The sequence below is a fragment of the Pseudopipra pipra genome, chromosome 2, assembly GCF_036250125.1.
Source record: "Pseudopipra pipra isolate bDixPip1 chromosome 2, bDixPip1.hap1, whole genome shotgun sequence".
NCBI classification, from domain to species: domain Eukaryota; kingdom Metazoa; phylum Chordata; class Aves; order Passeriformes; family Pipridae; genus Pseudopipra; species Pseudopipra pipra.
Window position 1 is genome coordinate 28,274,271 of NC_087550.1, and position 27,529 is coordinate 28,301,799.

The 27,529-nt window shown below is 49.3% G+C and overlaps 2 protein-coding genes across 3 annotated transcripts; both read left to right on the forward strand.

Annotated features, from left to right (window-relative positions):
- The first annotated feature begins 893 nt into the window (after window positions 1–893).
- PTMS (parathymosin) lies at window positions 894–4,902 on the forward strand. The gene is made up of 5 exons (XM_064644666.1): window positions 894–1,417; window positions 2,227–2,298; window positions 3,038–3,119; window positions 3,279–3,343; window positions 3,959–4,902. Exons 1-5 carry the CDS (start codon window positions 1,370–1,372, stop codon window positions 4,007–4,009), a joined length of 318 nt encoding a protein of 105 aa, XP_064500736.1. The 5' UTR covers window positions 894–1,369; the 3' UTR covers window positions 4,010–4,902.
- An 11,750-nt stretch (window positions 4,903–16,652) lies between these two features.
- Window positions 16,653–26,906, forward strand: LAG3 (lymphocyte activating 3). 2 transcript variants are annotated; one of them, XM_064644646.1, is made up of 9 exons: window positions 16,653–20,596; window positions 20,987–21,105; window positions 21,307–21,478; window positions 21,641–21,867; window positions 22,142–22,399; window positions 22,573–22,866; window positions 23,211–23,501; window positions 23,763–23,878; window positions 26,266–26,906. In XM_064644646.1, exons 2-9 carry the CDS (start codon window positions 21,051–21,053, stop codon window positions 26,371–26,373), a joined length of 1,521 nt encoding a protein of 506 aa, XP_064500716.1. In that variant the 5' UTR covers window positions 16,653–20,596; window positions 20,987–21,050; the 3' UTR covers window positions 26,374–26,906. The 2 variants fall into 2 exon arrangements, with proteins under 2 accessions (XP_064500716.1, XP_064500715.1); XM_064644645.1 differs by having other exon boundaries at window positions 16,653–21,105.
- Window positions 26,907–27,529: the final 623 nt, after the last annotated feature.

A 27,529-nucleotide genomic window follows, 5' to 3' on the forward strand; every position in this document is an offset into this window, starting at 1 on the left:
CCCGGTCTTCTCAAGCTGACAAACAACAGTCTGAAGTGCGGCTACGGGAACATCTGTTTTGTTAGCAACAAATCCCTGCAGCTGCAAGCCACCACCTGCCGTTCTGCAGGAAGGACCCTTGGCTAAAGGGAGACTCGGAGCTGGGCGGCGATCGTTTCCAGCCCGGAGGGGGCCTCTGCCAGTGTGTCAGCCACAGCCCGGGTTCCGGGTCGGGCGGGCGGCAGGGGTCAGTGTTGCGCGCCGTGCGCTGCCCGGCCGGTCCCCGCGGCGCCCACCGAAGGCGGAAGGCGGTCCCGTACGGGTCCGATCCGATCCCGGCGGGACTCCCCGTTCCACGGCCACGGGCGCGGCAACGCTCCCGGTCCCTCGCGCGCCTTCCCGCTACCCCACGTGCCAGCGGCCCCTCCCGCTGCACCAAACGGCCGCGCGCCCCCCCCACGAGCCGGCCGCCGCCAACCAATAGGAAACCTGTTGCCAGGCAGAGAGCTCATTTGAATAGCCCAATCAGGCGCCCCGGCCGCGAGCTCCTCCTTATATGGGGACGAGGGGGGGGGAATGCGATCGCTAATATGCCCCCCTCCTCCAGGGGCCAGAGGCCCCGCCCACGCAAAGCCCCGCCCACTTCGCCCGCGAGGCCCCGCCCACTCACCCTGCCGCGCGCAGAGCGCGGGAAAAGCGCCCAGCGCCGGGTGGGGGGGGACAGGAGGGAGGGGAGGGGCGGGAGGAGCCCTGCCGCTGGGAGCGCTTCCAGCGGGAGGGCGGGCAGGCGGGCAGCTGGAGTGGAAAATTCCAGGCAGGAGGCCGCGTGTCGCCAGCGCTGTCCTCCCACACGGCCCCGCAGCGCCGCTCCTCGCCTCCCCCGGGTGCTTCGGGGAGAGCCGGCCAGCCTGTACGGGCGGTTTCCCGCCGTGCCGCGGGCACAGGGCTCGGCTCCCTTCCCCGGGCAGTGCTCGTCGGTGCCCCAGCCCCGCGGCTCGGCGTGGAGCGGAGCTCTAGCCTGGCCTCGACGGGGCCGCGCAGCGCCTTGGCGGGGACCCGCGGTGCGCCCCCGCTGCCGGGCGGCCGCGGCGGAGCGCACATTGTTCTAGCGGCCCGTCCCTCTCTCCTCCCTCCTCCGCCTCCCGTCCCTCTCTCCTCCCTCCCCAGGTCCCTCCTTCCCTCGTCACCGGCCGCGGTATAAATCCCCTGCCCCGGCGGATCCCCCCACCGCGGGAGACCCTGGTACTTTGGCCCCCAGGGCGGGATCCCGCCGCCGCCTGCCGACCGCTGGGACTTCGCGCTCCCGCCGCTGACCCCTCCTCGCTCTCTCCCTCCCTCCTCCCTCGCACAGTTCCCACCGGCCTCTTCCCTTCGCTACTGCGGGGCCAGGATGTCGGAAAAACGCGTCGAGGAGACACCGGCGGAGCTGAGTGCTAAGGTGAGGATCCCCCCCCCCCCCAGTCCTTCCCGCCGGACCCGCTCCCGACGGGAAGGGAGGGAGCGGGATTGAGGACGTGTGGGGGGGAGAAGGCGGGGGCGGAGGGCGCCGCGAGGTGCCCGGACGGCGGGGGGCGCGCGCGGTCCCCCGTGCGCCGCCCGGCCAATGGGGGGGCGGGGGCGGGGCGGGAGGGGGCGCGAGGCCCCTCGCGCCCCCCGCCCCGCCCCCGCCCTCCATTGGCCGGGCGGCGCGAGCGCGCGCTGGGCTCGGCTCCGCTCGGAGCGTGGGGGGGGAGGCGGGAAAGGGGGGGGGGGAAACAGTGTCACCGCCGTGGAGGGGGAAAGTTGTGTGGACACAAAGCCCGGGCCCTCGGGTGGCGGGGGAAGGAGGAGGGAGGGGGGAATGGACGGAGAGAGAGAGAGGTCCAGAAACGCCTCGATCGTACAAACACGGGGTTGGGTTTTTTTGTTGTTTTGTTTTGTTTTGTTTGGGATTTTTTTGTTGTTGGTTTATTTTTTTTTTTAAATGAATAAAAAAATCGTTAAAGCTCTTCCGTGCCACTTCTGGTTTCCACACGCGTGTGGTGGCTAAAAGTAGCTCTGACGCGCGTTCGCTGCTTTTTTTTTCTTTGTCAGGGCGGGCGGATTTAACGCCTAATATGTCTCCTCTCCCGTTATTCCGCCTCTCCTCCGAGCCCTCTTTGTTTCAGCATCCCTGTCTGTTATTGCCGCTGACCGCCGGAATGTTAAAGGATTGTTTTTTGTTTTCGGTTTTTTGGGTTTTTTTTGTTCCCTTCATTTCACATGTAGGAAAGGAAAGAAAAGAAGGAAAAACTCGAGGAGAAAGCAGTCCACAAAGAAAAGAAGAAGGAGATAGTAGAGGTGAGACCATCCTGAGGGACAGATTTAGAGACCTCGGGGAGGGGTTTATGCTCGCTGTGGGTAATGAATACGAAGGGAATACAGGAGATTAAGAAAGAGGGCAGGCCAAGGGAGCTCCTGAGGGAGAGGAGTAAAGGGGGAGCGAGCTGTCAGATAATTGTGGAGAATGAGTGTCAAAGGATTTAGTGTAGTCAGTGTGGCCCATTGCGAAGAGAAAAGATCAAAGAAGGGAATGGAGTTGAGAACAAGTGGGAGAAGGTGGCAGGGGGAATGTGGTCCTGCACCCACTTAAGTATCCTGAGGTACCTAAGTGTGAGCTGGAGAAGGTGGGGGACAGCAACAGTGAGGAAACGCAGAGATTGATGAAGGTCAGAAGGGATCTGGAAGCAGATGTACCATGAGCACAGGCTAAGTCATTAGCCTGTAACTAGAGAGATGTTCTGGTTGTTCGGATGGCATGGCAGCAGCTTGTTGGCATGTAAGCTCATGGGAGACAAGGAGGTTCCTGTTGTTGGGGAGGGACTGGAAGTATTTGTTTTATGAAAGAAGGCTGCTTGGGAGGAGTGTTCAGGAGGAGGTGGTGGGAATAATGTTGTCGGAGTAACAATGCACTCGCACGTCTGAGACTGGAGTCTGAAGGGGCTGGAGCTCTGGAAATTGTTGTTGCACTTGCAGCAAAGAGCACGTGGAAATGTCATCCTGGTGCCAGTTTCTGCTCTGACCAATTTGTTTCATTCAGGATGAGGAAAACGGAGCTGATGAGGATGACGAAGAAAATCCTGATGATGTGGATGAAGAAGAAGGTGGTGATGAGGATGAAGGTAGGAATAATTGGTATAGGGAAAATTGGAGGAATCGGGCTGTGGGGGAATATAGGATCGTGGAGGGAAATTCCTTTTCAAAGCCCTCTGACTGTGAGATTACATTCCCTTAAATACTACTTCAATTAACCCATGATTTTCTCTCTTGCTTGTGCTTAGAAGGAGATGAGAATGGGCAAGAGCAGGATGGTCACGCAGAAAAACGATCTGCAGAGGAGGAAGAGGTGAGAAGTAGTAAGAGAGTAATGGTGGGGGGAAGGAACTAGGTTATTTGCTGAGTGCTGATCAAATCCATGTGGATGCCGCTGCTGAGCATCTCAAATTGGCTTCGGGTCTCATTGCTTCAGCAGCAGATGGGTAAACAAATCTGATGTGGCAAGGGGATAATAAACCCTTGTCTGCTTAGAAACAGGTTAGATACGGGTCCTTCCACCAGCAGTCACAGTGCCGGGTGAGTGAGAGTCAAGATGCTTGAGGTTGTGCTTGGCCATGACCCCTGAACCACCCATGTCTTCTGGGCTTCAGGCCAGGAGATGGACTTGTAAGGGTGGATCTTGGGGTCTTTCTGGAGTGGTGTGAGCCTGGGATTTTTAAACCTCCCAAAAGTAACAGCGTGGGTGTCTCTCTGAATGGAGCTGTCCATCTCTTAACTGTGACCATGAACAGAACAGCTGTGTCAGGCACTCAAGGGTGCTTTAGAGGGGAGCGGATTTAGGGCAGGCCAAGCAGAGATTTCCATATGCAGGAAAGAGCAGCAGTTAAGAATTTTGTGGAGAAATTACGTGCCTTGGTGTGTGACTGTTGATGGTAACTCCTTTTCCTCTCCGTGTCTGATGTAGGATGAAGCGGATCCAAAGAGACAGAAGACAGAAAACGGCTCTTCAGCTTGAGCCCTCCCCTCCCATCTCCCTTGTTCCGTCCATCTCCTCCATTCCAGCCTGTGCTTGCACTGCCCGTTAGCCTCTGGCTTCACACAATCTCAGATGAGGAAAGATTAGAAATGCTCTCAAACAGGGAAGACAGCAGTTCCCTTGTCACCCAAAGACCTAGCCCATCCATGACATTCCCCAGCTGAAATTATCCCAGTCTCCCACATCCTTTCACCTGCGCCCCACTTACCAGTGATCCTCTTCCCTCAAGAATCTCATGGTTCCCTGGGGCTCAGCACATAACCTCGCCAGGCCCCTCACGTGGCAAAGCACTTCCCCTCCCTCCCCTTTTCCCCTTCCTGCCTGTTTTTGTCACTGGTGTGAGACTCTTGAGAGCTCCTGCTCCCCAGCCCTGCTGTCAGACCTCCCTGAGCCAGGAGGCTGCGGGCACAGATCTCATGGTGCGTTTCCCAGTCCTAGGCCTCTTCTCATCCGCTTTCCCGCTGAACCCCGAGAGACAAAGAATATTACAAGCAAATAATGGTTCTATTAAGCGACACACGGAGACAGAATTTATTTTAAGCTTTTCTTTTTTTTCCAAGTTTACATGACAGCAAGCTGGCCCTCGTGAATTTTTCAGAACATAAGGGTTGCTTTTATATATGAATTTCATTGAGCTGCATATTTTTTTAATTTGGCGGCTTTTTTAAAACAAATCAAGAGAGAAACAATTGGGGACCAAACTTTGATTTCCATTTTTTCCCTTCAGATTTTCTTGTGACCATTTTTTGTAAATTTAAGGCAATATAGCCACAGCATTTTCTATGGCACAGACATCACGAGGGTGATAGATATAAATATATATATTGTTTTCAACAAGCACTGTAAATAAAAGCGTTTAAAAATATTTCAAACTGCTCGTGTGGATGGCTGTGTTTGTACGTCCTGATGGGGTCAGTGGGAGTTGGCTTGTGGGAAGAGGGGGGTGGCTTGTCCAGCAGTAGGTGGAGGGGGGAGCCCGAAGTTGATCAAAGGGCATGTGTTGGTTATTTGAAGGGCCCCTTGGGCAGGGTGTTTGGGTCCTGCTCTCTGCCTCGTGCTGCAGTTACAGTGAGGTCATGGCACGAACACCGGACAAAGCTCCAGGGCTGTCCTGGAGCTCTGGAAACTGCTGTTGGGCCTCAGCACCGGGCAGAAGAGGGTTGGAAAGGAAACTCAAGCTGCAGCTGTTGGACACGGCCCAATGTTGCTCTCACCGTACGCTGCCCTACGGCCCTCTGCCCTGGCTGGCTTCAGGCATGACTCACGGCATCAGTCGCAGAGACCAGGGAGCATTTTAAGAGGCAAGAGCTTCAGTTCTTTGTCCCACCAGCTGCCTGGGGGAGAGCTGTCAAGCATTTGTCTTTTTATCTGTGCAGACCTTTAAAGCTGCTGTTCTGTGTTTCTTTCTTTTTAAACTCGTATTTTGGCAATCACGCAACAAGCCACTGGGGGCTGTAAATAATACCAACTTTTGTCCGAGCGTCAGTGGCTTTGTAGTTGTCCAACTGCAGCAACAGATCAGATACTGGAAGCACAAACAGTTACTTGTCTCCAGAGGGGCAAAGCATCCGCTGTCATTTTCTTTAACTGCCCAAGTTGCACTGCAGGACGCAGAGGGACACGGCTGCTGCCAAGCCCCTGCCCGCCCATGAATGTCTCCAGGGGCACGTGCCTGCCGGGTGGGATCTCACTGATGTGGGTTCACCGTTCCCCTGGCACCCATTTTTGGTGGAGCTCCCTCGGCAGCTGGAGTCTCAGCCAGCTTGGGTGCCTTCCCCCGTGAATTGTGGGTTTCAAAAGCAGATTGCTGCTGCCTGGGAGTGACTTGCTCCGCCCCTCCCTGCTCCCTCCTGCCTTGGGCGCTGCGATCAATGGGCTGCTTCAACCTGCATGTACCTCGTAGCCATGCTGTCACAATTTTTGTATTTCTGCTATTGCTCCATTTAAAAAAATTATGGTTTCTAGTCTCTGTTCAAGATACTTTAACACTGGGGCAAGTCCTCGGGACTCTCCCAAACTTTCTGCTCAGCAGTAACCTTTTATTGTCCAGTACTGAAGATAAAATATCAGCGGATGAGATACAATCTCTGCAGAAGCAGATTACAATTTTCATGCTTCTTTCCCACTCCTGCAGCAGTGCCTGGCTATGGGTAGTGAAGAATGTACTTGCCAGTGAGAAGCTGTGGAGACATAACTCCATCTCTGCTTCCTGTGTGGATACACCAGTACCGCTGGTTCTATCAAGGCAATCATTCAGAAGGAAGTGGAGCAGCAGCTGAATGTTAGGCCAGCACTAGCAATATGATCAACCAGCCTTCTTTTCTTCTGAGGGAAACACTGCAAGACAGAGGGAAGTGACAAAGGACTGCCAGATAGCTTCTCCATGTCTCTATGGGTCCCTTGATTCCACAGGTTCCACCAGTTCTTCCATCTTACTCAGTTTTATTGAACACCTTTGTTATTGTCTATGGAAATTTGGAAGATATAGCTACAGATACAGAAATAGTTAGAAAAATATCTGCTATGGGATTTTTTCATCTTGGTGACCTGCAGGACATCTTCTCTGAGTCAAGGTGAGGTCTACAGGTAACACAGTAGAAAATCACAGAGTTTCTTCCCTTCCTGTAGGCCTGCAAAGATCCATGCTGTATCTGGTGGTATTTTGGATGACAGAGTGAGCACAGCAAGCAGCTGCATAGATTTCCAAAAAAAGTTGAGGTTGCAGTGTTTTGCAGTGCACTGCATTTCAAGCCTGCCCATGTGCTTGATTTGTGTCTAAACCTACAGGTGATTTTCGTCTTTCAGCCTAATTCTTCTCCACAGTGAGATCAATCATGTGCTGGTGTCATCAAGGTAAGAACAAAGCCCGACTTCACCAGGGATTCCTCAGAAGTGATGATACCACATTCCAGGGCCTTATTTGCCTTTCTTGGCTCTGTGCTAATTCTCTGCTCATTTCATTTAATTTCTGTGGCCGTCTGTTAACCTCATCAGCTGGGGGCAGAACTCCCTCAGCTGTCCCTTCCATGCTTCCGATGGCACCTGCTCCAAGCTTACAGCAGCTCTGGTCCCGCCATCTGAGCAGCGCCAGAGGATTCCATCTTTCTCCTCCTCCTCTGGACTTGTTTCCTTTGAGAGAGCTGTGGAGGTGTCACAGTCATGCTCCTGCAGGCTCTGCTAGACTTCCCTCTGGACTGACAATTTCTGCTTCCTATGGCCCTTTTGTATGGTTTAGAAAGGCAAACACTGACACCAGTGCAGAGAGCAGGCAGAACCACCTACTGAGCTGGGTCCCTGTCCTGGCTTGTGCCCTCACTCCTTGGCAGGGATAACTGGATGCATGGGACCTGGACCCACTGGGGTGATGAACAAACCTCATGAAGGCTGTGGCCATGAAAGGTGGTGCCAAACCTACCGGGACAGCTCTGGCTGTTGCAGATGAACAGCAAAGCTGTTGTGTTGGGTGAAAAACAGTTGACACTTCTGGTTAAGCAGAGCAATCTGACATAGCTTTGTAATCAGCTCTGATGTGACTAAGGGAGTTCAGCTAGAGATCTTCAGATGTCCCTATCCACCTACGAATTTTGGCAATACATGAAGAAATAGAGGCCTGCCATGGAGAATTTGAGCTGAGCCTGAAGATATTTTGAAGTGCTGAGTCCAGAAATGAATACTCTTTGTATCTTCTAGCTGTTACCTCCTCGCTTCCCCTTGGGCGAATGATCCCTTCCGCTCAGTCTCTTTGGTCTTTCACACCAGTTTTAAGCCAATAGATGATACAAGATTGGCATAATCAAAACCATCCCACAGGCAGAGTCATGAACTCTCCTTCAGACCTGGAAAAAGTGAACCCTCCATCTACTGCTGGTCTGGGAGGAAAACCTTTCTTGCTTCAGGAAAGTCCATAATCACCTTCTTGCACTAGCTTTTAAAAAAAAAGTGAAGATCAATTATCTCTCCCACATACACACTGCTTCCTCTGGGATCAGGGGCTTCTTTAGTCCCTCTGGTTCGGAGACATATTGCTCAGCCACTTCCCATTTGCCATATGGGAAACCAAAACAACTTGCCTTCCCAGATCCTTAAGAAGCCTGTGTACTGTTCCCTCCCACCTCTCTGCCTTATTTCAAGAGTGGAGTCAAAGACACACTCATGGCTGATCCAGTCTGTGTGTTTTCTCAGGGAAGAAGTCTGTGTTTACATGTGTGGGCTCAGACTCGGGACATATTGCAGATGGACAGGATGAGAGTGCTGTATATCATCAGTGGATGAGTTTGGGTTTTCTTTCAGTGGTGGGTTGACCCTGGCTGGACCCCAGACATCCACTAAAGCTGCTCTAATGCTCCCCTTCTCAGCAGGATGGGGGACAGAAAATATAACAAAAGGCTTATGGGTCAAGATAAGGACAGGGAGAGATCATTCACCTATTACTGTCACAGGCAAAACAGACTTAACTTGGGGGAAAATTAATTTAATTTATTACTAATTGGATCAAAGCAGGGTGATGAGAAAATAAAAACAAATCTTAAAACACCTTCCTTCTACCTTTCCCTTCTCCCTGGGCTCAGTTTTGCTTCTGATTTCCTTTACCTCCTCCCCCCCAGCAGCGCAGGGAGTTGCAGTCAGTTTATCACTTGTTGTCTCTGCTGCTCCTTCCTCCTCGGGGTGAGGACTCCTCACACTCTTCACCTGCTCCAGCGTGGGGTCCTACCCATGGGAAACAGTCCTCTACAAACTCTTCCAATGGGAGTCAATCCCATAGGCTGCAGTTCTTCATTAACTGCTCCAGTGCGAGGTCCCTCCACAGGGTGCACTTCTTCAGGAACAGACTGCTCTAGTGTGAATCCCCTGTGGAGTCACCAATCCCACCAGCAAACCTGCTCCGGTGTGGGCTTCTCTCTCCATAGATCCACAGGTCCTGCCAGGAGCTCCAGCATGAGCTTCCCACAGGGTCACAGCCTCCTCCAGGCATCCACCTGTGGGGACCTCCACAGGCTGCGGGTGGATCTCTGCTCCACCATGGACCTCCATGGACTGCAGTGGGGACAGCCTGCCTCGCCATGGTCTTCCCCACAGGCTGCAGGGAAATCTCTGATGCCTGGAGCACCTCCTCCCCCTCCTTTTGCACTGACCTTGGTGTCTGCAGGGCTGTTTCTCTCACATATTCTCTTTCACTCCTCTTTCTCACTGCAGTTACCCTTCATCCCCCACACTCCTTTACTGCGATATCCCAGGGGCTCTACCACCATCACTGATAGGCTCAGCCTTAGACAGGGTGGGTCTGTCTTTGAGCTGTCTGGCATTGGCTCTATGAGACATGGGGAGAACTTCCAGCAACTTTCACAGAAACCAGCCCTGCAGCCCCTCCATGCCTAACAGCTTGCCACGCAAACCCAGTACTATTTTCTGGTGAGCTTTTATGGGTTTAGCAAAACATGAGCAGTCACAGCAGTGAGGAGAGACCTAAGGTGTGAGTATTCAAGGGTCTCAGCTGCATAAGATGGCTTAAAGGCCCAGTATGGTGCCATCAAATACAGCTTTGGTCTTGTGGGGGGCATTTTCTATCAGACACAGAAGATGATGCTTTCAAGTCTCAGGCTGTTCAGGAAGCCTGAGTCCCAGCTGGAAGTATCTATGCACTGCAGTAGTTACTCATCTGAGCTTCATAGAACTGGATATCAGACCAGACAAGCTTCACCTTGTCAGGTGTGTCTGTGCAGACAGGCTATGGCAGATGGCTCAGTGACTTGCTGCAAGTCAACCACTAGAGAGGTCAGAAGAGCACATGACCCATGTGTGTGCTGTGGATGACATCTGACTGATGCTACTTGTCACCAGGGGGCTGTAGGAGCCGTACGTTCTATAGACCTCTGGTATTTTGAAATTATGTTTATTGTTCCCATTCTCTACCGTGTATCTTAAACACTTCATATCAAGAAGTCCCATTCAGCTTTTCTAATGTCCTATCTGGGTTCAAGATGTTTTATTCTCGATTTAGTCACTTAATCTATGAAGTGGTGTTATGTCAGCAAGGTGTTTGGCCACATGTCCTGCAATGAAGAATATTATCCCTAAATCCAAAATGTTACTGGGGCTTCCTGCATTCAAGATGGAAGATCCTGAAGCCAGTGAAGGCTGTAAGATGTAGCAAAAATAGTCAGTTTCCAGAGCCCTGTGATTATCTGTCTGTCTACTTCTCTGGCAGCTTCAGTAGAGTCATGTCTTAGACTTTCCCAGGTCTTACAGCAAATCATGCATCATCTTAGGATGCATTTATTAGGTTACATAATTTGCAATGGAAATTTTCAAAGCCCCTTACTTGAAGCATCCTTCAGCAGCTTTTCTGTTGTTGCATGTCCAAATGACTTGACAAAAAGGTCTTTGCTGGGCAGCACTTCCCAATATGAACCGAGGTAGCGCCCCATTAGGTTTGTCCATAAGCACACCAGAAGTCCCATCTGAAAACTTGTAGCTGGTTGATGCTTTCTTATGGGAAGGACAGTTTCTTAAAAAGTGCTTATAAATTTTTCCTGTGTCAGATTCAGTCTATAAAGCAGCTGAAGCTGTTGTATATGGCTCCAACAAACCTTCTGAGCTTTCAGGGCAGCAGCATGGTAAATATGAACCCAGATTTCAGCTGGGAGCTTGCTGGTTTTTTTCACAAAGTAAATTTCACAGAAGACTCGGTAGGGATGTTTGGGAAACCAACCTTGTAATTCAAATGAGTCTGGAGGTTTTGCTCATAACTAAAGAAAATGTAGATTGCTTCAGGCTCTGTGAATCCCTTTCCATAACTGTAGAAATAAGCATTCTTGTAGAGCACTGCTAACAGAGTGCCATGGTGTAGTTTCTCCTTGGGAGAAGATCCAGTTCCACCTCAGTTTCTCTATACTTGAAAGGGTTCAAATATCAAATCCTGGCTAAAGGTCTACCATCTGCAGCAGTATCCCTATAGGTGTTCCCAGTATTCCCCAGTGCTGCTTTTGCTTTTATTTCCAAGAGTGAAAAGCTGACAGATCACTGATGAGATCCCAGACTGCAGACAAAAAAGGAAGACTAATGTTATGGAATTGGGATGCAGAGTGACACCTGTAGTGTCCCAAATGCTATAGAGCAGAACATCTTAGTGCTGTACCTGTTCTCATCACTGAGGACTCTGACGGGGACCTCCAGCGGGAGCAAGTCCTTCTCCCTTAACTTGGAACACAAAGGCTGAACCCCAATCTCTTCTTTCAAGACCTGCTTGTGCTGAAAAAGGGCACCACACTGAGAGAATAGGCAGCACAACCAAACATAGCTCAGACTGATACCTCTCAGCGTGGAGGGCGCACCTTTTGTTGCTTTTCTTGATCTTCTCGAACGGATTTATTACTGGGAGAGGGATCGTTGGAGTCCTTTAAGCATAACTTTCTTGCCTCAAGGGCCCCCTGGTGGCACAAAACCTGACATGTCTGTAAATACTTAACCGAAGAATTGTCAGAAGCCTTCATCTGCGTGTGTCTGTACTCAAAACGCCGAGCACGGGGCATGCTGTTAGCTGTCTCTCAGAGTGGAGGAATCGGGGATGGCTCTGATCACACCGCTGGTGAACCTGTAGAACTGAGAAGTCTGTGTGTGGTCAGTTACAATCGGATTTGTCTTGGCTGAGTGTCTGCAGGTCGACTTGAACACACAGGAGTGCCTCTCTATCCTCCAGGAGACATGGTCCTTTGCCTAGAGAGTCCAAGGCAAGTCTAAGGGATCTCCACTAGACAGACACATATACATTTTGGTCCCTTTTTGAGTAGCATTCCCTCCCTTATTGGATCCTCTGGTTAGAGCCTTGGAGTGTGTCTGTCCTTAGGAAGTAGGGGCCCATTTTTCTCACTGTCTACAAATCTGGTTGGTTATGAAGAACCTATATTGGACACCCAACAGCAGAATAGGCTCCTGAGATCACTGCAACTTTCTGGAGAACCTGTTTTAGGGTCGTCAGTCATAGAACTGCCTTGGGGAAACAAACTTCTGGGTTTAGCTGGAAGGTTCACAAGTCCCCAGACATTCACTGCAATTGTCCCCAGTATCAGTGTTGCACTGCATTGCGCTTTAGGACACTGCTTGGACACTCCGCTTCTCCCAGAGCCATTTACAGATATCAGCCACATATTGAGTGTAATTCTATGTGACAGCAATAGCATTTTAAAAGTTTTCTGTCCTTTCCACCCTTAGTACAGTTTCTCATCCACTCAGTTGTGCTCGGGCAGCTACCTGTAGGAACCTGCCATAGAAGTCATTTTAGTTGTTCCCTATTCTAATTACACACTCACACTTTCTTCTCTTCCTCCTTTAATACCAAAATTATACATTGGTCTGTCTTAGAACCCCATGAAGAGCCATATTTCAGGAATTGTTCAGGGGACAGTGAGTATGTAGCCAGGGGCTGTCATTCCCAGTGGCACTGAGACAGGAAGGCAAATTTGGAAGAGTCTCTTGGGTCAGTTTCCTCATGAGAGCAGCTGTAAGGTGGAATCTCACCCTCAAGCACCTGGCAAAGTTCCCAGGTTATCTTCTGACCCTTCAATGAGCATGCCCCTTCCCTTTGAGGATGTCTCTGTTTTGTATATCCACCCCAAACATTTGTTTTTCACAGACCAGGAAAAACTGTTACTCTTGGCTTGGTTATTTTTTTTCCTTTTGAATAACTACTCTTGAGCCAGTATGACTGTAACCTCTTTTTCCATTATTAAGGCTTCTGAACTTTACCTTGGCTCATGACCGGACCATATTGCCCATATTTCCTCCTCTGCAGAAGCTCATCTGGTCTTACAGTTCAAACAGGGGGCATACAGAGCCCTTGGGGTTACCAGTCCTTCAGAGTGACTTTTATTTTGACTTAATAAGCAACACATAGAAGAAAATTATAGTAATTAAAAAAAAACCCAAACAAACATGAAAAAATAGAAACCCCTCTATCTCCTTCAAGTCTGGAAAAAATGAGCCCTCTAAGCACCTGTATCTAGGGAAAAAACAACCAGTCCCTGCCAAACTCAGGGGAAAGTCCCCACACCCACATGCCATCACCACCTCAGTTCATTTAAGTCCAGGAGCTTTTCCCTTCCTTTTCCCTGTGGGTTATGTGCCTCAGCTCAGGAGTTATGCTCCTCCACTGTTTTCCTCTACTGGAGTTTTCTTGCAGAGCAAGACCAGCTGGCTTTTATTTTTGTTTTTGAGTCTTAAAAAAGGCACTCATGAACTCTAAGGGAAGCCCTCTGGTCAGGGCTGTGAGTAAGGGAAAAGCCTAGGGAAATATGAATAGATAGTGTTTTATTCTCATGATGATGATCATCTAGCTTGGCTCCCTCATTCCTGCAGAGAGTCTCCTATCCTAGGGCTGAGCAAGAGGATGCCACCGACCATTTTTCACGCCAACAGTCTGCAGGTGGTGAAGAGGCCACTACAAGAGTTCTTCCCATGTCAGGGCCTTGCTGTGAAAAACATGTACCTAATTTTCAGTCAGATTTTTGGTTTTAATTTTGAGCCTCTGGTCCTCCTTATGTTCCTCTGCTGGAGTAGAGAATCTACCTCTATTTCACATCTTCTTCTCATGGGAAGAAAACATCAAAGACTGATTGTAAGAGCATAAAAATGGTCATACCAATGGTCTATCTATGGTGCTCTGCTATGGCCAATACAAGATCCCTAAGGAAAGGCATTGAGAATCAAGGCATCATGTAGAAGCTTCCTGCAAGCAAGAGTCAAGGACATCCTGAGCTGGCAGTCATACCAGTTCATCACATTCAAAAGCCAGTGAGGAACTGATCCTCCGCAAATTACCTAATCTGTATTTGAACTCATTTATACTCCTGCTCTCCATAACATCCTAACATCCTCTAACAATAATTACACTGTCTTTGGGACATGCAAAATGAATTTCCTCTTGTTTGCAGTAAAATTGCTGCCTGAGCTCACCACTGTTTCCTTCAGATTAGGTAAAAGAGATCAAGCATCTCAAGTTTATTCATTTCAAAGCAAGATCATCAGGCTCCCAAGTCAGAGATGGTTTGGTTTTATTTTTGTACCACTCTGCAAAATTCTTTTCCCACATCCATTTTCAAAATATGGACACATTCCAGTAACTTGTGCTGTAAACAGAGGTAACGCAATCTGTTCACTCTGTGAGATCCCATTTAATACAGCATGTATCATCTATCTCCCTCCCTGGAGCCTTGTCTTCCCAGGATACTGTATTATGTTGCGGAAGTGTGATTCCACATACTTTGTTCCTCCATGTAGAACCTTATGTTTTAATTCTAAGCGTGATTTTACCAGGGGTTTTAGGAGGTAGTTACTTCCCATTAACTCAGCCAAATATATGCACCGTGCCAGGAGAGACAGTCACACCTGAAGAGCTGTGTAGCCCTCCTAACCATATTTTGTCATTGTAAGACATCCATGAACATCAGAAAGCATTTAGATGTTGAGCAGATCATGTGACAGCCTAGCACTGGAAGTTCACATAGTCTGAATTTCTAGGACACTTTCATCTCATCAGCAAAGCGTCTGAAGTATTTACACAGGACACAAAAGCATTAGCTGCTTTATCTTCTACTCTCACACATGCTGTGCAGCTAAAGAGAGTCCTTTGGTCTTTTGTGGCTTTCTGAGAAAAACCTGGCAGAGAAGCCTGTAAGAGTGGAGAGAGCTCTGTGCAGCATGAAATGTTCACCTTCTGTAGAATGGGACCTGACACCTGCAAACAGAAACTTCTTAGCACCAGGGAAAATTATCAGTGGCACCAAACAAACAAAAAAAATCAAGCTTAAACCCATGTTTTCTGCATGTGGCCTCAATTGCACCACAGTGACCAGCTCCCGGCAGAACCTCCTAACATTTAGTTGGCTCTCCGTCTTGGGAAACCAGACCTCTCCCAGACCTCCTTGTGACACAGGAGGTCCCACCCCTTCTTGGGAATTTTGAAGTCCGTTTATAGTTCCATCTCTTTGGTCCCAGCCTCCTTTGAGGGTAAGGAAGATTTAGATCTTACACCAAGAAAGCATGCTGTATGTGCCAGCACAGTGAGAATGGGGGTAGCTCCAGAGCCAGAGGGGTCTCTTTGCAGTGCTAAAGGCAAGAACACAGCAAGCAGTGATTATCCATAATTGGAAGTGTTCAGGATTTTCCTGAGCCTGGCCCTGAGCAACCCAGTCTAGTTTGAGAGTCACTCTGCTGGGAGCAGAGGGGTGAAATAGAGACCCCAGAGGTCCTTTCCCACCTGAATCTTCCTGTGATACTGTGACTAACAAACAAGTGGGTTTATTTGATTTTGTGGTGTTTTTCTTAGTGAGGCAGTAGAAGATATCTTACTAAAGGATGCAGGCTGCTACTTGCCATGAGGTGCCAAGTGGAGAGGAAATTGAAAAAACAGCTCAGTTGCCACTACATTCTGAATTGTAGTCTGGCACACAATCGTGTTAATCCAGCACAAATGCATAGTGTTGCAGAGAGGGGCAATCCCATCTTCCCTTTCATCTCTCCTGCTGCCTCTCTTTTGTCAACACTGATGAGCAGCAGAGAATTGATCCAGCTGAAAACTAAACTATAAAGGAATAAATCCATTTTGATTTACAATGAGCCCTTTCAGCTTAAAAATGCACCATCTCCCTCCCTAGCAATTTTTTGTTCAAAGTAAAGTGGTTGGGGATCACCAAATCACAGACTTTATTCTCTTCAGGACTATTCTGGAGCACTGCTGTGCCCCTCCTTGCTGTGCCATCATCCACAGCAACTTTCCCAGTGATTATATTCTTCTGCAAATGATTTTTCATAGCATCACTGCTCCTTTAGTTACCCTCTACTTTTTCATATCTAGCTTTCCCACTAAGAAAGAAACAATATATTCTCTATTTAGCCTGCAGCCTCCAGAGCTCCAATGTACCATGAGATATGGGCTCCTGTTCTCCTGACATGATACACCATGAAAACACAGCATGTGGATCAGACCCACTTTTTCACAGTTTCTGGGGACACAGGCAAATACGCCTAGAGCCAGACCCCTCTGTGCTCTGAGCAATGCTCATCCTCCAGCATCTGAAACATGACAAGGTGCCTCTTCTCTGTTGGAGAAACCCAGGTTACTGCCCAGAGTAGAACACAGAGAGGATTTGAGCCCCATGAGCAGAAGGCACATCCTTCTGTGGCAGTTTTTCTCTGAAGGGATACTGTACTGTCAGTTGAGAGCAACAGCAGCAATAAGGATATGAGCCTGGAATATGTGGATTGGCCCTTCTCTCTTTTATGGCACTTTCAGAGGTTTTGTTTGCTTGATATTTCTGCCAATGCTCTGCCTGCTTTCTGGGCTATCCCTGGTGTCCAGCACTTGTATGTCATCCAGCTCTGCTGTGGGCACTGGAACTTCCAGTCCACTGGGTCCCAAGGACCCTGCAGATGGTCAGACTCTTTCTCTCCAGGTACCCTGGGAGAAACACATTTTGGGAGTCCCACTCTCAGACCAAGGTTCAGCTCTTATCACAGTACTCCTCAGCTCATACTTGAGTTAAGCCAATCTTTCAGGACCACTCAGCTGCTGCCCCAGCCTCTCAACAACACGTTGGGTCAGTGCCTGACTCCTTCACCTCAGTGAGAGCAAAGCTGGCACGTGTCTCCCATCCCTCTTTGCTCTTGAGAAAACCCAGTGCAGCCCTGGGATATTTGGAAGGCTATTGCATACTTTTTGATTGTATTAGAAGCATGAACACTGCAATGAGAAGGGAGTCGAAATATAACCTAGTTTGCTGCATGGATTTTTGTATTTAATCCACCCCACCCTCTGTGTTGCAAAACATGGAGGTTGTGGCATCAAAAATATCACTTAACGAGGTATTGGCCAAGGTACTGATAGCCATAACCATCTCCACAGGTAGCTGTGTTAACCAATAAGGATTCTGTAAGTGTCCCATCTCTCCTTGAGGAAGAATCTGGAGGTCTTTTGAAAGAGAATAGTTATACAGTCCTCCACAGCGAATGCTGGCCAGTTACAAGATGCCAGATGCCAAATATGCCCATGAATGCTGCAGATTTTCTTCAGTAATTAAATCATTGGGGTTTTTGTTATGTTTTGGGGGTTTTTTTTAGCAGAAATGCAGCCCACAACTTTAGTCAGATCCCCCCAATGTTGTTTCTGACTTTCTAATTCAGGTTTCTCTGGGATATGCAGCTGAGTATTGTCACACAAAGGGTACTCACCTTCTAGCACAGTAAAGAAAGAGGCTGCAGATTTGTCCAAAGACCCCATAAAGCTATGTTTTCTTAAAGGTGCTCTCATGGGATTCTGGGAAGCAGGGCACTGCTAGACTCTCCTCAGTGCTATATCAGAGATCTGTGGTGACTCAGGCACTGCCTCCCTAAAAAGGACCCTTTCAAAAAAGCCTCCCAATCAGGCAGCCAATCACTCTGCTTCCTCCTAGCACTTCTGCAGTGGCACATTTTGGTTTTGTCCAGATCTACTGGGAGATGGAAACTTTCTCTTTTCTGGTGCTCTTCTCCTCACTGCTTTTTGGGACCTGTCATCTCAGATGAATGGGTCCCTTCTCCAAGACCACCCTCTGATGTGTTGACCTGTGGTGTACCCAGCCCCTGGGGAGATAACATGCCGCTTCCAGGCATCATGAAACATGTTTGGTACCCACCCTGGACTTAATTTCATATACAGAATGTACCTCTGGTTGGCACCTTGGCAGAAATTATCATGGCCCTTTGTGTGGGAAAAGTGGCTTGCATTCCTCTACCTCGAGGGTGCCTATTTTGATGCATTACCCCATTGTGCATCTCACAGAAAGCCTGCCAAGCTGTGCACACCAGCTCTTTCTGCCTCAGGGTTCTGCAGCTTGACCTCTCTGCAGCAACAAGGTGTTGACTTGGGAACCACTGCATCTGTCCCAAGTGCCCAGAGAAGGGCAGCTCCACTACTTCCTCTCTGCAGCTGAGCTTAGATTTCTTTTAGTTCCCTAAACTTCCCAGTCAGTGCCAGAAGTCTTGCAGTTAATCCCAGTCCCTGTTGCCTGTGCAGGCGCCTGTTGGGTACCAACCTGCCCAGCAGCTCTTGCTCACACCACATCCTTGCCAGACCTTCCCTTCTGTTTCCCCAGGTGTGGCTGCTTTTTGTTTACAGTTCCTTGCCATGAAGTTATTAGTTATCTCCCATTAGTAAGGAACTTGGTTTTGCCTGCTATGTTTGCTTTAGCACTGGACAAACAGCAATCAGGATGTTTTACATGAGGTCCTTCTGGCAAGCACTCTATCTCAGGAACGCCCAGACAAGCTGATAACTCAGTCTTCAAGTCATGGCATGGTTTCCTAGATCAGCTGAAGTCTGAAAATAAATTCTAGAGCACCTGAGAAAGTCAGCATAAAGTGGAAGATTGTGACTACTTTCAGATTTGATGGTGCAAGGACCAAAACATGAAAGTGGAATCATTCAGAGAAAAACACGGTATTACGGAAATCTGGAAATGCAGTGGAAAATTCCTTCAGCAAGCCTAACTCAATGATACTGCAGAACAGTGTTTTCTATTCCTATTTTTCTTGGTGAATGTAGTTTGCATCCATAAGACATGCCAAGAGAGACAAGAAGAGCAATGTATTAAGGTTGTGCACAAGACGACTGCTGCGGTGAAGTCTGGAACCTGGCTGAAGCTACTAATGCCTAACATGGACAAAGGAGCATTTAGTGAGCTGGGCTTCTACGTCCCTGCCCTTGGCTACTCCTGTTGCAGCCTGCCCCTCATTCCCCATGGCTCTGCCAGGGTCCCACACATCCCTGTCAGCCTCTCTGCCCAGGGGACCCACGTGGGCAGTTCTGAGAAGATGTCCCTGTGCTGATCTCTCTCTGGTCACTGTTATCTCTGCCTCTGGGTCTCATTCTGGGAGATGACGAAAATGCTATTCGAGGGAGTCAGCATTTAAAATGGGTCGTTAGAGAGAAACGTCACAGTGTCTTTGCTAAAGATAGCCTGGTGCTGAGTAAAACAGTGCCTCTAAAACCTTCCTTTTACAACACGCTCACTCAGCATAATAACCCCTCGGCCTCAAACACCCCTCCCCAGTGCCAGGCAGCTCCTGTCATTTTCCTGGGCTGTCCATCAGTCTCTTGTGACCACCTCTTGGGAAGCTGTAGCAGGATGGGACTACGTCCTCTGCTTTGCTGAGTCTTACAAGAGATAAGCATTTCCTAGAGCATGAATTCATTTAAAAGTGGTTTTGAGGGCTAAAGTGGAATAGTGCCAGGGTGACAAGGCTACAAGAGCAGAGAGAGTTGAGATGGAGGGAGAGAGCAATGAGCTCAGTGTACCCCTCAAGTGAAGCCAGGAGAGGGGGAGCAGATGATGCTGGACTGCAGCAATGTGTCTCTCCATCACGGTTCCAACTCCCTTCTCTCTCTCTCACCTTCACCCACACACTCACACCATTCTTGCACTGCTGATTCAAGGGAAAGAAGCGGTTGATGCTTTCTGCTTGAACTGGTCACCACAAACTGTTTTTCTTGAACAGTAGGAAAAAAACACCTCCTGACAACTGTCGCAAGTTCAACCCTATCTTTGCTCCTCTCTTTCTCTCTCATGCGATCCTATGGACTGTGTTACACAAGAGGGCATGTGGGACCACTGCAAAGCAGTCCCTCGGGGACATGGAGGCACATGAGGTTCCACCTGTACACCAATCCCACTCCTCAGGAGGCTGGAGAGCCATGTGTGATGAAAGAGATGAGACCTGTCACTGCAATAGGGGTCTGCTGAAGCGAGGCATAGCACTGGCCCTCTTTTATCCTCCACCTTCACCACCCAGCTGAGGAAAACCAGAGAGCAAGCAAGGATCCTTCCACAGTTGAAAAGTGGCCACTATGAGTCACCTCCCCTCCCCCAGCCTGAGGAAAAGCCCCAACACTTGGGGGATGAGCCACCGAGGGGCTTGGGTGTCTGACACATGTCACGAAGGGCTGATTAAGTCCGAAAGAGTCAGAGCAGTGGGCTGCTGGAAAGTGTGAACCACAACAGTGGGGGTTCTCTGATACAAAATGGGTCCTAGGATGAGGCACATGGATGGAAATGTATTGCCCTATGTAAAGGTCAGCAGCTTAATGGGAGCTAGGTTGAGCCCCCTCTGTGCATGAGCTTGAGTGGGTTTTCCCAGAACTGCTGGAGGAGGAGGGTCCCTTCCTCACACTCCTCGTCGTCCCACAGTATTCAGCCCCTCTTTTCGGTTCTGATTCCTTCTTCTGGATGCTCCTCTCTATCTCCTTGGACCACTCGGGCTTTGTCCCATATTGGCCCTGGACTCTAGATTGATGAGTCACATGTGCCCTACTTGGAGCTCACCACAGACCATTTCCTCATGCTGCCTGTGAACTGACCAATGAGGAAAAGCCAGGAAATTAGCTCATTTGGAGGATTAAAGAAGGAAAGAAAAAGAAAATGAAGGAAAAAAAAAAAACCCAAGAAGAAAGAACAGCAGAAATAAAGACCAACATGTTCTGAAAAGCCCTCAAACAATTAGAGGGAAGCTGCAAGAGGCGGAAAGATCAAACCAAAAAAGGTAAGAGATGAAAGAAAAACATGAAGGGCACTTGCTGGGAAGTGTCTTCTACACTTTTTCCACTGGCTATGTAGAAGCGAAATTTGTAAGAAAAACAACAGCGACTCAAAGAATTTCCACTAAAAGATGCTTACAGCTGTGTCTCTGGTCCCTCCCTCCTCTGCTCTCACGTGCCTCAGGCTTATACTGGTTTCTTGGTGGTGACGCATCTTCTTAGTGATATGAGGAAATTTGCTGCCCACCTGCAATATAAGGGCATTTAGGGAAATGCTTTGATCAGAGAGAGAGAGACGGCATGAGAGCAAGCACATCCCACTGACCCCTCTTTGCTTACCCACCAACTTCTAGCACCTTCTTTGCCCATGCCTCATTTTTACTGATCTCTTCAAGCTTTGGACCTTGTCAAGCACGGACCCAAGTAGGAGGCAGCCCCTCGCCTTTCCTGGATGCCACCATGAGGCTGATGTCCCTGGTGCTGTTCCTCACCTTTGCCCTGCTGGCTTTCAGTGGTAAGAGGGGCTGAACCTATTGGGGAGGGCAGTGTAGCTCAGTAAGCTGAGCCTGGGTGTTCCTTGGTCCCTGACAAGACTGGAAGGGAGAGTTTGTGCCCTTCCAATCCACCAAAGATGGCCAGATATTGCCCTGCTCTCTAACTTGCCCTGGCAAATGCAGCATCCTCACTCTTTGCTCAACTCTTTATTTTGTTACAGCTGGTCACATCCCAGCAGGATTAGCGGAGGGGGAAAGCAGGGAGCAGAAAATGTGGGTCAGAGAGGGGAGTTCAGCTGTGCTGCCCTGCCACTTGAGCCCCAGAAAAATGAGAAAGAGCTTGAAGCAGCTGCCTGACAAGATATCTGTGCAGTGGAAGAGGCATGGGGGAAGGTATGTCAGGGTCAAAAGAAATTCCAGTCCTTCTGGGGGGACTGGAGAGGGTGGGAGACACTTTGAGCCCCTTTTCTCTTTCCCCATCTTCCCTCCTTCCTGCCCCCTCCCTTGATCTAACATTTGCCTCTGGGATGAGCCGCTCACTTATCCCACTTCCAGTGTCCACCAGGAGTCACATGGGGTACTGGAGGTGGGGTACTCGGGCCTCCAGAAGACGGCACTGCTCATGAAGCCTCGGGTGTCACTCCAGGACTCTGCCTTACACAATGGCAATTTCTCCCTGCGGATTGACCCCGTCAGGAGCGAGGATGCTGGGCTGTATGAGGCACGGGTGGAATACAACTCGGAGGTCCATAGCTGCCATGTGGAGCTGGGGGTAATTACAGGTAGGAGAAGATAGAAAACCTGGAGAATGTTGATTTTAGGACCGGGGAGGTTGTAAAGATGGGATGGGGTGGGGATGCTGTGTTTGGTTGGGCAGGTTAGAGTACAGGCAGCATCCTCCTGAAAGCGCACAGCTTCCTGCTGTCTGCTCTCAGTTCTGGAGGGGCGCCTGCCTGTGGGACGAGGCTAGGACAGGGGGACACAAAGGGTTGCGTTGGTAGTTCCCCTGTGATCTTAGCTCACACCCCCCCCCCCCAACACTTTGTTTTTGTGCAGTAACCCTCAGTCCACCCAATCCTGTGGAAGAAAATAAGCTGCTCTTGATGAGCTGCAACTCCAGCTACCGGGGCAGCCTTGTGGAGATATGTTGGTTCCATAACGGGCACCTGGGCCCCACCTCCAGGACCTTCTGCTCTTTGTCTGGGGCTCTCTCCATCCTGCGGCCAGCCATGAGTGATGCAGGCTCCTGGCGCTGCCAGCTTCGATACTCCGATAACGAGATAATTTCTGCCACGTACGACCTGCAAATTCTAGGTGACCTCAACCTCTGTGTTGATATTCCAGCATCCCTAAGTTAATCCCTTTGATGTGACTGACTAACCCCAGTAGCTCCAGCTTCCCAGCTCCCACCCTGTCCTCACTTCCCAGGTCAGTCATCTCCCATCTTTCCAGCCACCACCTCACATTGTGCTCTTTCTCTGGCTTAGGTTTTGATGGCCCAACCAACCCTGTGGTCTATGCTGCAGCTGGCTCTGCAGCCCATCTACCATGCAGCCTGAGCTACCTTCCCAGTTCCTTTCAGATGAACATGGTGACAGCCCACTGGAGCCATCTTGCAGGAGGACACTTGCAAGACTGGGACATCTTCCCAAATCTGAGTAACAGAAGCTTCCCCCTGCATCTCCCTGTCGTGGGGCCGGGTGATGCAGGGCAGTACCGCTGTGCTGTCTCTGTGGGCCACAAAACAATCAGCAGGGAGGTGACCTTGGCAGTGGTTACAGGTGAGAGGAGAGACAAGGAGGTGCATTACCCCTCTGGAGTCCCCCAGTGCTTACAGATAAACCTCCCCACATGTCAGTGCAGTGAGCGTGGGTAGCTCCTTGATCATGAGTTCCCACCTCGGGGTGAGAAACAAGATTTCTATTGAGGGTGTTGCACTGCACTGGAGTCTGGTGAAGTCGGTTTTCCTTGGTGACCTGATTATTCCTCTTAAAACTAGGGAAGACAAAGAAAATAAATTAGAGGAAATAATAAAGAAGGGATGTAATAGAAGAAGGATGGATGAAGAAAAGATGTGGACCTGTCTGTAGTCTTTCCTGAGGATATTTTTTTTCCTTTGCTGCAGTGACTCCAAGCATCCAAGGACCAGTTTCTGAGGGTAGTCGTTTGCTGCTCATCTGCAGCCTCACACACTCCCGGGGACATGAACGTTTCCAGTGGAAGCACCTTGACTCAGTCCCCACTAAGAGCAAGCTGGCTGTGGCCACCCCCCAAAACCTGGAGGGCAGCAGCGCCCAGATGGGACCCATCTTGAAAATACCCAAAGTGTCACAAAAGGATACGGGCACATGGGAATGCAGTGTATATGGCCCAGAAGGCCAACTGGGAAGAGTGGAGTACGAGCTGCAGATCACAAGTACTGTCCCCCATGTATTTGTAACCAATCTCTTCTCGCCCTATTCAGTTCCCTGGTGCCTTTCCTGTCTCCCTTTCACCCTCTCCTTCTTCCCTTGGACCATTTGGATCCCATCTTCTTGTCATCCTGTCTTAGCTCTCACCAGTCCCTTATGCTGCTCCTTCCAGTTCCCTGCACTCTTTCCCATTTCACCCATTCCCAGCCTTGCCCCAGTGCAAAATTGACATTCCCTTCCTTCCTAACTGTGGTTCCTCCTCACAGGTGCCCAGGTCTCCAGCCCTCCTGCTCTCTTCAGTGGGCAAGTTACTTTTGGGCTCACACTCACCCTCTTCCTTCTGCTTGCTGTCTGTGTTGTGGCTCTGGCCCTACAGAAAAGGGTAAGTGTTCATCACCCAATTTCTGTTATTTTTCCTGTACATCAACCCTTATTTGACCTTATTTGGCAGATCTAGCTAACCATGGTGTTTGTCTGGGGGCAGGCCAGACACCTCAGAGGAGGGATGAAACCTCCAAAAAAACAACCACAGCCCGGTCTTGAAAAGCTTCATGTTTATTCTCCCACAGATTAAGCCACACTGTGCTAGAGAAGGGTTAATTTTCAGGCTTTTGTACATGTTGTCTCTCTTATTCCTTATCTGGACACTTTAATGTAACAATCTCCTGTTCTATATGAATGCCTACTGGTGCCCAGAAACAGATCTCAATGCAGGGCTGTTGTTTCTGGCTCAGCCTTCACATCTTAGCCTCTGCTTCTGGCAACTTACTGACCTCTGTTTGCTCAGCTTGTTCCAGTATCTCATCCTCTGAAAACTCTACCTTACCTTTACGATCCCAAAGACCAGGCCGGGGCTAATGGTTCCCAAGCGTGTCCCCAGAAAAAAAGCTATGCAAACAAGTCAGACTGTTGCTCTGCAGTTTTCATACTGTTGCTCTGCAAGTTAATTACATGGCAAATTCATCCTTCAAGGTATCCTTTTGTTGACAAGAGACACCTTTCGAGTGTAGGTGTGATGTAGTTGCCTTCTACTTAACTTCTTGGAAAGGGTCCACAGTGAAAAACCCCTTCTAGAGCAGAGGGGGCTGGGGGATTGGAGCGGTCTAAGTTCAGAAGACCTTGCCCCGGTGAAAGAGCTGGGAGCATTGGAATTGCCTTGAGCTGAAGACAAGGGATGTGTTAGCATTGATAAAAAGTCTTAGCAAGTCCCAGTGGCTGGAGACTGAAGACAAGCAGCATAGGAACAAAATCAAGGTTGGAATTTTTAAAAACCACCGTGGGTACCACTAGAGCAGCTCGTGACAGGTTCTTCATCATCCATCCTTAATTATCACTGATGGTAAAGGATAATCTGAGGCAGAAATCTACAGTTCCTGTGTGACTCTCTAGACTGTGCAAGTCCGGGACAAGATGATCAGAACCACCCTTTCTGGCCAAAAACCTTGGGAGAAATCCCTTGGCAGTGTAACTCTAAGGCCTCAGCTAGCAGGAAATAGGACACCTGGGTGCCCAGCTGTTAGTTAAAGTTTCATGTAGCCAGGATATTTACCACCCTAAAACATTTGCATATGCCCTCATGGCCGTGCTTTGCTGAGTAAGCAAGGCTCCTGTGTTGAAGCACAGGTCCTCCATCCACAGGTGGTCCTCAACCAGCTCTGGGTGGCCCTGCTTTATCAGGGCGTTTGGACTGAATCATGTCCAGAGCTCCCTTCCAACACCACCATCCAGTGATTCTGTGATTCATGCCCTTCTCTGCACAGACTCCCCGCTGGGCTCATCCTCCATCAGAGTGCAGATGAGGTGTCTCAAGCAAAGATATCAGCTCTTCTCTGGTTCTCTCCCTCTCTCTGCTGGCATCCTCTGAGATTACATTTGCTCTCCTTGCGTTAGCTGGACACCGGATGCTCACCGCAGTGTATCATGCACACTTGATGGGCTGTTGCCCACACATTAGGAATTCCTATTCCGATCCCCTGAGCCTATCAACGTGCCATTGGTACTGTTGCATTTCATTCATCCTGTCACTCAGTTTAGTGCTCTGTTCTCCTAAAATATCTGGGTCTTGTGTGATATTTTCATCCTCTTTCTTCCAAATGAGGCTCCTCAGCTTTATCAGCTACCTAACTCATTAGCACTTTCACACTCTCTATGCCAATAATGACTGATCTTTGAAGACTTGTGCTTATCATTTCCCTACAGCCTGACAGAAACATGCCAGCAAAATCGCCGTCCCTTCTTAGCTGGGATTACACCTACCATGCTATTCTCCAACTAATCTCATCCTTCTTGCTGAACTGATTGTGTTGCCCTATACTTCTATGCTGTCAGAAGCCCTGAGATCTACATCTTTTCCATTGTCTAGAAAGTCACTTGTGAAAGTAGTTCTGTCTTTAATTTGTTCTTATCTCATTTTGCACAACCCTTCACGCCTTTACTACTTCTCTCTGAAAAGGTGGTGTAAAATCTGGCATACCATCAAACCTGACATTGGCCTGACCATTGCCCAGATCACTCTTTGCTCTCCCTTAAGCATGTCCTGTCTTTGTTATTCCTCATGCCCATGACATCACTGAGGATCATGTTGGGACAGCACTCCCCAGAAGAAACTGCAGGTCTCAGAGAGTGGCTTCTTCCCTGGCTCTAGGAGGGAATGAGAGCCTTATGGTTGCAAGCAGTAGGATCATGTCTTCCATGGCAAGGAGAAGCCCAGTCTACCATGCCATTCAATCTCCCTCCCATACCTGATGTTGCCTCTTTTTTCCCTTTCAGGCACAGACTCCTGCCTTCTCAGCACTGGAAGGGATGATTGGAGTCCCTGGGCCGTGGAAGTCGATGAAGGAAAACCAGAAAGGGAAGATCCAACAAACTGAGTGCTGACAGGAGCAGGGACACCAGGGCTAGTCTGCATGGGAGGATGAAAATCTGTGTGCCGTGCTGCAGAGAGATGGGTGCCATGCAGACCTGTCAGGGGGGTCTAGGGATGGCATGAACAATGCAGAAGGTATTGGGAGCTCTGTATCTGCAGAGGGGCTGGGAGCTGCCTACCAGGGCAAGGCAAGCCTCACTGCTGCAGTAAGGTGGCCAGCAGCACAGATGCTTTGGAGCTATTGGGAGTGTTTGAGCCAGTAGTTATTGCCTGCTTCAGTGCCAAATCTCTGCCTACTCTTTGTCCCTTTTTTGTGGCTCCTCTCACAACCTTTCTCTGGTGGAACACCAGGATGCAGGAGATGGCTGGAATCTGTCTTTCCTGCAGCCTGATGGTGTTTTCTGCCCCCCTTGCTTGCTTTCTTCTCTCTCTGCCTGCACTGCCCTGATCACTGCCCTGTTGCATATTTTGAGCATTTTAACTTATTAGAAACTCATTTTAGAACTGAAAATAAATCTATGTGACAAAAAAGCCTGCTGGTCCCTGTATGTGCTTATGGGGGATTGTGCCTATTTGACCGTGCCGGGTGTACCTCTGCCTGTGTGAAGCCATTTCTAAGGCCTTTGCTGCCTTTCTTTCTTTTTCAGTTCTGTTTTACTGAAGTTGCCTGTTCATTTCTGACATTTTCACAGCGGGGAAGGGGAAATTAAATGCCACTAGAGAAGAAAGAATCACAGGTTCAGTCTCTCCCTTTTGCTGTGTTTCAGTGTCTTTTTTTCTTTCTTTTTCTCCCATCTGGCTGTCCCTGTTCATTCATTCATTTATTCCTTTCATTCTCACATTTTTCTGAAAGATCTACAACTGATGTTAGGGCTCTCTGTCACTCTCCTCCTGCTAAGGATGTATTTAGTAATATAAGTGTGAGTCTGCCAGGTCCCATCTCTCAAGACCCTTAATGTGTTTAGCTTTCATGTAGTCAGAGAATGCTCTTCACCTCCTCTCTGAAAAGCCATGGAGGACTGTAGTACTGCTCTTGAACAGCCATTACATGCCACCTCAGAAGAAAGCCTCACTAATAAAGAGAGCCACACATGTGATGTCTCCCATATGGGTCCCCAGGCTGTGGCTGCTCAAGGGGACAGCGGAACAAAAATTAAGCTCTCAATA